General features: G+C 37.9%; 1 protein-coding gene and 1 non-coding gene across 2 annotated transcripts in view; both read left to right on the top strand.

Annotated features, from left to right (window-relative positions):
* Window positions 1–6017: 6017 nt before the first annotated feature.
* Window positions 6018–6121, top strand: LOC120615315 (U6 spliceosomal RNA). The gene has a single exon (XR_005656229.1). It is a non-coding gene; the product is annotated as a U6 spliceosomal RNA (small nuclear RNA).
* A 3476-nt stretch (window positions 6122–9597) lies between these two features.
* CADM2 (cell adhesion molecule 2) overlaps window positions 9598–11038 on the top strand; it is a 982117-nt gene continuing 980676 nt past the window's right edge. The window contains exon 1 of the mRNA XM_039878269.1: window positions 9598–10256. Coding sequence (XP_039734203.1) covers window positions 10196–10256 — 61 coding nt within the window. The 5' untranslated portion in view covers window positions 9598–10195. The remainder of the gene's footprint in view (window positions 10257–11038) is intronic.

Raw genomic sequence — 11038 nt, 5'->3', positions numbered from 1 at the left:
AGAATCCTGGTCATCCTACACTCTTGCCCATATAACTCCATAGACGTAGTATATACCTGCTTGCCTTCCCGCACTGAATTTTTGTTTTCTGGAAGCAATCCCACACGATATAGAGAGCTTGAATGCTAGCTCTATTTCACGTAACTCTAAATTGCTTTTCAAATCTTAAAAAAATAATAAACTCTATTCTGTAGTACCAAATCACGTAGTAGTGCAGTTCAGGATTAGAATTCACATGACTGTGTGTTGTAAGGACTTAGATAATGGACTTAAGAGCACATCCAATGAGATATTGAGTTGAGACAAGTTGTTCTGATCTTAAAATCCTAAACTAGAATTTAAAATGACCTTGACAAATTAATGAAGTCGTCCACCAAAAACAATATGAAATTTAATGGCAACAAGTGTAGGGTTGGTACATAGGGAAAAACAACTAAAGATGCATGGAATACTAAGCACAGTAGTGACTCTAAGCAATTCTGAAAAAAATATATATATATATTTATAACCGTAGAGGAGAAAAGCTGGAAATTAATCGACATTAAACTGTTGTTAATTTTCAAGAACTGATATGACACTTAGATACACAGTATTATGAGCTATCATAGAAAAGCAGAGAAGTAATCTTTTGGCTCTGTAAAATCTGAGGATTATCCTCTTCTAAATTTTTCTAGTAGTGAGAACTTTATTACTGCAGTATGTTTATTTGTTCTGTTACTATTTATTAAAACCCTACTGTGTAGAGTGTAAAGTACTACAGACTGTCATTTGAAATTTCATCTTAATTATCATAGGTAGCAAAATAACATTCTTGTCAAGGTAAATGTTTCTTGTATCACATTCTATAATTTTATTATATTCTGTAGTAGACATCTGTTATATTTTGTCTGTCCAGTATCTTTTTCATTTTAGGAATTGTCTCCTCCTCAATGGTGAAATAATTTAATTTGTCACACATCCACAGCTTCGCTGTCACTGGCCAGTCAGACAGTGTGAAAGACTGAAGAATGACCACGTAATCAAAGATGAGCTGTTTCTAAGTCACTCCTGGACTCTTATTAGGATTATAAAAATACAGATCTTTTATTTTCTCTGTACCTCTCACTATAATTATGGGGTAAGCCTAGAAATTTGTTGACCCTCTTGGCTTCTCTCAGTGGAAAATAAGAGTTCAGAGTTGGGTGAAACAAGACACCATCCTAATGATATCACTTAAGTCCTTGTATCAAAGTGGGCTGAAGTAATCATCAATCATGGACTTTAAAGTTAAATTAATCAATAGTTTCTGTTGGTCTTTTGGGGGGTTCTTTTTTGCTGGTTTTTTGCTTAAACTAATTTGACTTGGATTTATGTCACTTGCAACCAAAGAGTTTAGACTAATACTTATTCATCCTTGTCTATCTGAATAGAGCTATACTGTAAAATAATACTCTGGGTAACAACCCCCCGCCCCCTGCCCGCCACACACACACCACAAAGAGAATGGAGATTTTACTACCAATTTTATGAGTAAGAGGCATATCTATAGCAAAACAAGCAAAATATATTAGGCAGGACCTTGGTATATCTGAGAGGTGAATCTTATTTCCTATGAGTTTTAATGTCTGTAATTTAGACCTAGAGTTATGAAAATATCATGGTAGTGTTGATGAATGCCAATATGATACTTATAATGAAAGTGTGATGGCTAATTTGATGTTTTATCTTGCCTGAGATACAGTGTGCCCAGATATTTGGTTAAATATTATTTCTAGATATGTCTATAAGGGTGTTTGGATGAGATTAACATTTTAATCAGACTGATTAATGTAATTGCTTTCCAATGGTAGTTAATTTTATGTCAACTTGACTGGCCATGGGGTTCCCAGATTAAACCTTACTTCTAAGTGTGTCTTTGAAGGTGTTTCTGGATGAGATTAGCATTTGAATCTATGGACTTGGTAAAGCAGATTGCTCTCTCCAACGTGAGCAGGCATCATCCAATCCCTTGAGAAACTGAATAGAACAAAAGGCAGAAGGAGAAATAATATTTCCTCTTTTAGCCTTCCTGCCTTCATGTGTTGGAAGATCTTTCTTCTCCTATCCTTAAACTGGGATTTATATCATCAAGTCTCCAGTTCCCAGGACTTCATTCAAACTTGGACTAGAATTACATCACTGATTTTCTTAGGTCATCTCCAGCATGTAGACAGAATATTGTGAGACTGCTCAGCCTCCATAGACTAATGAGTTAAATCTCTCTCTCATTCTGTTTTTGTTTTCTGTTTCTGCGGAGCACCTTAATACATTACCCTCAATGTGGGTGAGCCTTATCTAATCTGTTAGAATAAAAGGCTGAGTAAAAAAAATTCTCTCTCTGCCTGTCTTCAAACTGTTAATTGGCCTTCTCCTTCCTTCAGAATCTGACTCAAATTAGAATTCAAACCATCATATCTCCTAGGTCACAGGCCTTTGGACTCAGACTAGAACTCCACCTTCAGTTCTTCTACATCTTCAGCCCTCTGACTGCAGATCTTGAGGCTTCCTACTTGCCATAACTGCATGAGACAATTTCTTATAATAAATCAATATCTATCTATCTATCTATCTATCTATCTATCTATCTATCTATCATCTATCTATCCATCTATCCATCCTATTGTTTTCATTTCTCTAAAGAACTTAGACTAATACCAAGTTCAGTATCAAGAACAGCACTGCCCTGAGAAATTTCTGAGAAGATGGAAATGTTTTCTTCTGTTTTGTCTAATAGAGTAGTCATTAGTCATGTGTGGCTATTGAGTACTTAAAATGTGATTAGTATAATTAAAATGCATAGTTTTAAATTTTGCCTTATTTTAATTAAGTTAAATTTAAATAGTCACATGGGGTAAATATCTACTTTTTGGATAGCACAACTCTAGGCAGCAAACCATATTAAAATCATGTTATTTCTTGTACGTTACTTTCCGGACTCATTTCCTTCTATTCTCCAATGTCCTTTTAGTAATTGTTTGTTCACTACTTCAAGATGCTTTATTACTCTTATTATTTTTTATAAGGAACAAATTAGATGGTCCCTAGAAATGCAAACTTTGTTGCTCAAGCAGTAGAATTATAAGGTAGTTTAATTAGCTATGGATTTACCAGGAATCAAGCAAGATCATCGAGTTCTTTATAGTTCTTCATCTCAGCTATTGAGTTACCAACACAGCTCCTTTTATTTGGTCAATCTAGATCAAAAACTGGGTCCTTAGTTGATTTCTATTTGTTAGTCTAGCCAGACTCATTCCATAAAAGGTCTCTGTTATATTCCTAACCAAAATGATATTAAATACTAGTACAAATATATTTTTAAAATTCTTAAAACAAGGAGATACAAAAATGACTAAAAACAGTCATATGCATTTTAATAAGTGAATATAGTTATTCCTATCCATTTATTCCAAAATACTTGCTTTTGAAAAAAAATCAGGAATAGTTAACAATGGTCAACAATGGTTACATCTGGGGAGTGAAATCACTAAAATACTTTCACTGGGTTTCTATTTTATTTACTCCTACATAGTTTCCATTTTACTAATTCATATGTATTTCTTTTGTAAATAAAAATCTAAGTGAAAATTTTTTTTATAAGTGCTGAATTTTTAGTTTTCTGGTTCCACTTAATACTTAGAATTATTTATTAAGGAAAATGATGCCTTAGAAAAAGACACAAAGAGGAAAGACAAGTGAATTTGTATATATACATATTAAACTAGACGATAGTCAGCTTTGGATGGATACATCCATTACTTCAGTAAATATATATTGAGTGATTACTATGTTTCAGCCCTCTTCTAGTTGCTGATAACCCAGTTAACAAGCTAAATCCCAGCGGCCTTTTAGCTTACATTCTAGTTGTAGAAAAACCAATACTCAAGTAAACACATTAATTAAATAATATAAATTCAGGTTTATAAAGGACATGAAGCAAAATGAAATGAGGTAGTTGTGCAAAGAGTGACTAGATGGTTGGGGTAGAGAGGCAAAGGATCATCAGTAAATAACTCCCTGAGAACATCACATTGGAGCAGACTCCTTGGTAAAGTCAGGAAATGACTTATATAATGATGTTGAATAAGAGTGTTCTATTTAGTAAAACTTCACATAGAAAAACCATGTGGCAGGTATGAAACTGACTTGAATAAGTGCAGTCATTTTTTTAAGAAGTTTTTGTTTGTTTGTTTACTTTTTAATAAAGCTCATTTTCAATATCATTGCCCAAAAGTTGAGAGTCATCTCCAGGATATTTCCACTTATTTTTGGTCATTTGCAAAACTATAATATTAGCTGATATTAAATACTAGTATAATGTGATCTTGTAAGATCAATGTTTGCTTGTTTGAGGGGGGGCAATGGAAGAAAAAAAATTATTGCTTTTGATGAATTTAAGAAAGTGTGTGATGGCCACATATCTTATATCATTTAGATTCCATCATTGTAGATATAGAAGTTATAGTACACAACATCGGAAGGCCAGTTTACTCTATATATTGTGATTGCATCTTTTCAAATGACAGAATGTAGAGATGTTGGTAATACTGCCAGTTGGTATATTTATGTAAAAATGCAGAATGGAGGACATTGAATGTTTTATAAATAGTAGCAAATGCTAAGTTAAACATGCATTCAAAAGCAGTTAATATTGCTCTTACTATCATATATGTATATATATATAATACTATACCAAATGCTATTATACTATATGTATTATGTACTATACCCAAGGATTTTTCACTTCTCTGCAACACAAGCAGCTGACCTCATATTTAAAATCCTAGCAAACATGGAGAATGGTAATCAATGCTTCCAATGTTCAATACACTACTTTTTTTTTTTTTTTACAATGGTCAACATTTTCATCAGGCCATGAAATTTCTTATTCTAGGACATAGGTAAATGCATTTTAAGGAAAGTTTACTCTTCCACACAGAAAAGTAAAAGTGAGATTATATGAAAAAGTCTGCAAAGAACCTCCTCTGAACCATTAATAATGCTTAGTTCTTAGAAATTAAATTAGATAGGGGGAAGAAAGGACTTAATGTACCTTTTAGGCAAGGGAGGAAATAAAGGTAATTTTTAACTTATTTTTATATTTTCTATATTTACTAATTTCCCTTATAAACAAGCACAAAGTTTGAAATAAAAGTTCAGATTTAATAAAATGTTAAAAAACAAAAAATCTCCCAAACCAGTCAATCTACTACAAGAGTCAATTTACTATGAGAGTCAATTTAGCATGGATTTTTCGATTTTTAGTTCTGGGAATCTATAATGACTGTATATTTGAATAGTATTTAGACATTTCACTTAAACTTTTTAAAAGCAAAATATAAATAGTCAAATCATGTGAAATCCTAGGAAATTTATTCATAGTGATAAAAAGTGAGTTAATGATTTCCCATTCTCATTTCAAAATTTTTGAAAACCCTTCCATTGCTATTTTAAGCTTTACTGAGATATAATCAACAAAGTAACTTGAAAGATATTTAAAGTGCACACTGTTATGATTTATACAGATAAACATTGTGAAAAAATTTCCCCTCCTCTCATTATCACATCCATTACCTTAAAACTGTTGACAAATTACTTTGTTTCTTGTAGAATAAAAAAGACATCAGAATCATGATAAATCCTAAGTCTCTCAAATTGGTGTAGAAACAATCATAAAGTACACACTAGTGTAGCCTCATCTGTGAAATCTATCTTAAAATAATTCTAACATCTGTGGTACTACTGAGGGAGGAGGAGGCTGTCATCCTATTTTGTGACAGTACAAGCAAAGAGAACCATCATGTCCAAGGCAGGAAAAAGTATGTGCTATTTTACAGAACTTTTAAAATAAGTATTAAATAAATGACTTGCATTTAAAGTGTTAATTTCTCTTCCTTTTAAAATTTATTTCAAAACATGAAATTAAATATTTAAAAAATATGTTTGCCATGAAGTGAAGTTGAAACAATGCTTAATGATAAAGAGAGTAAAGCAAATCTCTTGTACTTGCTTTGGCAGCTCATATACTAAAATTGGAACGATTCAGAGATTAGCAAGGCCTTTGAGCAATGATGACACAGAAATTCATGAAACGTTCCATATTTTTCAACAGGGTAACTGCATTGGAAGGCAGAAGGCAAGGAAGCCATCCAGGACTCAGATCGTAGCTCAGTGTGAGGAATGGGTATGGGAAGAAAAGAAAGATATCGAGTACATAGGTAAATGCATTTTAAGGAAAGTTTAGTCTTCCACACAGAAAAATAAAAGTGAGATTATATTAAAAAGTCTGCAAAGAACCTCCTCTGAACCATTGATAATGCTTAGTTCTTAGAAATTAAATTAGATAGGGGAAGAAAGGACTTTAACATTATATACCTTTTAGGCAAGGGAGGAGTAAGGCAGAGAATAAAGGTAATTTTTAACTTATTTTTTAATATTTTCTATATTCACTAATTTCTCTTAATAACAAGCACTAAGTTTGAAATAAAAGTTCAGATTTAATAAAATGGTAAAAAGCAAAGACAATCTCCCAAACCAGTTTAATATTTTAGACTCTTGCATGTAGAGACGCATGGATAAATGCCATCTTTTGGCAATTTATAAAATTCATTGTCTGGTGATTCTTAAAGGGTCAGTTAATTTGTAAGTTTACCGAGACACTGGTAAATATGTGGACAATAATAAGGCTAAAACTATGAACTGAAGATATTTAAAGATATTTAATTGCATTCTAATAAATGTTTTAAGTTTTAGAAATAATTTACTCATGCAATGACAACTCTAACATTTTGACTATAGTCTCTCTTTAAAATATTGAAAAATCTTACAATCATTGAGCATTAATATTTTTAAAAAATTGATTAGTAACATCTAAGTATAGACTATTCATAAAATAATGTTATATATTTGTACTTGAAGAAGACATTATTTATCCCAATGGCAGCAGCTCACAATTTGAGTGTTTCTCCCTCTGGACTGGAATAAATGCAAAGTCTTTTCAGTCCTCTGGGTGTGTGGGCTAAAGAGAGCTTTTAATAACATGAAAGTTTAAGAATCTCATCACAAACTTGCAACCATTTTTAAACTATCTAATTAAAATAATTGATTTGTCCCATAGTTTACAAAAATAGTTACTTTTTTGTTGTGATAACAAAGAGACTCCTAGGGTTCCTGAAAATAGTAATTTAACGAAAATTTTCTGGGCCTTTTAGTTTCCCCTGTTTCATAGAACACCCACCAAAATACTCCCTGAGGTTGTGTTCAGAAAAGCGGTGTTAAAGACTAACGCTTCTCAAGTTTGTATACATATAAATCACCCTGGAATCTTGTTATAACCAAGGATCTGCTTCTGTGGGTATAATCTCTCAGGGTAGGGCCTGAGATTCTGCAGTTCTAATAAATTCCCCGGTAATGGTGGCAATAGTGGTCTGAGGACTACATTCTGTGTAGCAAACCTATAGACTATTTCAGTGTAGAAATCCTAACTGCTCTGATTGTTATCGACAAGAACAAAAATGTGATTTACTTCTTATTATCGATCACAGATACTGAGATATGTTCAGTTGGGGCATTTTCTTGAATATAACAATCTTAGAATAATGTTTTTTTTTTTTTCTATTTTTTAGCTCAGTGAGACTTTAAAAATCAGCAAATGCAGCTCTCTCATATTATAGTTGAGGAGATTGAGGGTCAGGGAAGTTGAATATATACTCAAGGTCATAGAGCTAGTAGCAGGATGTGCACCAGAACCCAGGAACCCTAAATACTATTTCAATAAAGCAACACTACTTTCTTTGGCATTTCCATTTATTATATTCTTCCTGGCACAAAGCCTAGGCATGAGTCAATAATGATTAGAATTTCACCTTTTGTTGTTCACAATAGTTTGAATGATAGGAGTATCTTTGGACTTACTGACTTTTCTAATAGCTAAAACTCACAGTAGGCAACTATCTCCTACAATAACAAAAGTATTCACACATCCTCTTTCTTCTAGAGTCCACTTGCTGTTTTATTATGGACATTTTATTTCTTAATTTTGAGAACCTAGGGAGAAAGGTGGACAGAGAAATGAATGGGTCATTAGTTAAAAGGCAAAGGTTGAATTTGTAAAAGGTTGTGGCAAAGTAAGCAACAAACGGGAAAGAGCGAAGGGCATCAATATTGATCTTGCCTCTCATCTTTTCCTCTGTCTTCTTGCTTGCAGGTTTCTTTTGTGTAGTCTCTCAAACAAAGCTGACTTTATGGTGTGACTAATTTAACACTACTGAACTAGTCCATCATCTGCTAAATTAGTCCAATTAAAAACTAGTCATAGGGAAAAGCCTGGGAATTAAACTAATTTGGAAACACAACTTCTGATTATGTCTTGCTCATTTATTTCTCCTAAAGAACACTTTTCAGGGTACTAATTTATGGAGCTGGTTCTTTCCAGATTCCTGAGTTCTTTACTATGACCACCTTTGGCTGAGTCCCTGAACAAGGTAGTTACTCTTTTTCTTCCTCCCTTAAGGCTATTGTTAATACGTTTGTACGGTATTGCCTATCTTTTCCCACTATCCAGTATTAGAAAAATCTCCCTAAACAGCTAGAACCACCATTTTAAAAGCCCTTAGAGATTGCACGCTCTTTATTAACATGTTTGCATTCTTAACTAATCCTCACAACTCTAAGAGTTAAGTACTATTATTATCCCTGTTTTTCAGCTGAGGAGGTTTCAGATTTAAACGTTCAAGTAAAATCATCAAACATTATGAAGCAAGAAGAGACAGCTGTGTGATCTGAACTAGGGTCTGCGTGATCCCAGTAACGACTGACACTGTCACCCACTAGGCTTTACTGAGATTTATACCTAGAATAAGACAAAATTCTGGAGAACAATATCAACAACAAAAAATAATTTCCTCCGCCCCTAACTTTTTTGTTTTCTGCCACACATATTCTCGTAGGCAGGTAGATGTTCCACTCCCTATACTTAGCCTCTCCCACGCCCTCTGCAATTTTCCCTTTTGCTGCTGGGAGCGTCAGAGAATGCTGCTGCAGCTGCTGAGTGGGCAGGTGGAGCCACCATCTGCTCTAGGAGTCCAAATGCGCAAAAGAACTTCGCACCCAGGACCTGTCCCAGGCACCGCAGATTCCAGAACCTGCTGGGGACACAGCTAACCCCGCCCCCTCGCGGTGACGATTGGCTGAACCCTTCCCGAGTGCAACGTACTTATTAATGAAGGCAGCTGTCTCCTCTGCAAGTTAAGGCGAGACAATCTCTAAGGAGGTGAGATCCACCAGAGGTGTGTGGATGGGGGTTCCAGTTCTCCTGCCCGAAGGGTCCTTGAGAAGCCTGTTTGTTTTTCCCGGCGCTTGTCTCCACCCATTCCTTTCTTTCATTGGCCAGGTTTGGTGGGCGGGTGCCTTTCCATTGGCCGGGGGGCGGTGTCTGTCCCTGGCCAGGGTTGGGGCGGGGCCTCCGTCGCGCTGAGCTTGCCCTTGTGTCTGGTGCTCGCTAGAGCTGCCGCCGCCGCTGCCGCCGCCGCCGCCGCTGCCGCCGCCGCCGCCGCCGCCGCCGCCGCCACCGCCACTGCCACTGCCACTGCTGCTACTGCTGCTACTGCAGCCCGAGCATCTCGGAGCCGTCGCTGCCACCGTGGCCGCCGCTACTGCCACTAGCTCTGCTTCCATCGCTGGCACCTCCCCTTCAGAACCCTGAGACCCCCCGAGCGCTTGCGGCGGCTGCTGCTTGCATGCTTTCCCTCTCCCCCTGCCCCTCCCTTCCGTGACCTACCCACTCCTTGCAGCCCTAGTCCGCACCTTCTCCGACACTCCGGCGTCCCTGCACCACCTGCTCAGGCAGCGCCGGCAGGCGCTGGGACTTGCTGTGAGCACCGAGAGAAAGGCGAGCTCCGAACCCGTGCCTGGCAGGCGGGCTGTCGCGGCTGCACCACCAGCAGGAGGAGGAGCAGAAGAAACTATTTCGCCCACCCAAACCTTATTCTGTGGGTGCTTCGCCGCTGCCGCTTCTGCTACCGCGGATCCGTGTTCGCGGGTTCTAACACCGCGGCAGCAGGGACAGTGGGTCCGGAGGGCGCCGCGAGGAGAACACCGGCGGAGCCTTGCACTCTGGTGCCCCGCTCACCAGCATCTCCTTGCCCCTTCGTTCCTTCCCCAACCCTTTAAAGAAGGGACCATGATTTGGAAACGCAGCGCCGTTCTCCGCTTCTACAGTGTCTGCGGGCTCCTGCTACAAGGTAATCCCCGCCCCGCAGCGGGGAGCATCAACTTCACGCCCATTCCCCATCATCCCCACTCCACCCCATATTTCCACTCCCCCCTTCCAGTCATCCCTCAGTCCCCAGAGATTTCCACCCCTCCCCCTGCTCCCCGGTGCTGCAGGGGGCAGTGGCAGTTTGCTCCAGCCCCTTGAATCTCTAGCGCTGGCTCAGCCCTGCTTTCCCAGCAGTCAGCCTCCCCCATGCAGCACCTTCGCCATTCACCTCCTCACTCTCCATCCCTCCACTCACCACCCCCCCACCTCCCTCACGTCTTTTGGCAACTTGTGCCCCTGAACATTCTGCCTCTACCTCAACCCGCCTGCCACCTCCCACATCACGCTCCTGACCGACCCTCTACATCTCTTGTCATCTCTTTAACCTCCCGCTTTTCGGGTTGCCTTTCTCTTTCTCCTTCTTCCCACCATCATCATATCGTTGTGTCTTTAAAAAGTGAGTGAGAGTCTGGGAGCGAGCTACCGAGACGGCGAGAACAGCAGCAGCGGCAGCACCGTGTGCATTGCAATAACATCCCCGGGGGGGAAATGTGTTGTGAAACGTGTCATTCACCTAGGAAGAGAGAGGAGATTGTGTCTGAGATTTGGGGTGGGGAGGCAAGAAAGAAAGAAAAAAAGATGAGAAGAAGTGAAATAAAACTAAGATAAAGAGGGTGAGAGGAAAGAAAATTAAAAAGACTCCAAAGCTAATTGATCCAAAAAGAAAAAAAATCGACTTTTATTATTCAGTCTGCATGACTTTTC

This window comes from Pteropus medius, unplaced genomic scaffold (assembly GCF_902729225.1).
Source record: "Pteropus medius unplaced genomic scaffold, Ma_sr-lr_union100, whole genome shotgun sequence".
Taxonomy (NCBI): domain Eukaryota; kingdom Metazoa; phylum Chordata; class Mammalia; order Chiroptera; family Pteropodidae; genus Pteropus; species Pteropus medius.
The sequence above is the reverse complement of the archived record's forward strand: the minus strand, read 5'-3'. Positions and strand labels throughout refer to the sequence as shown.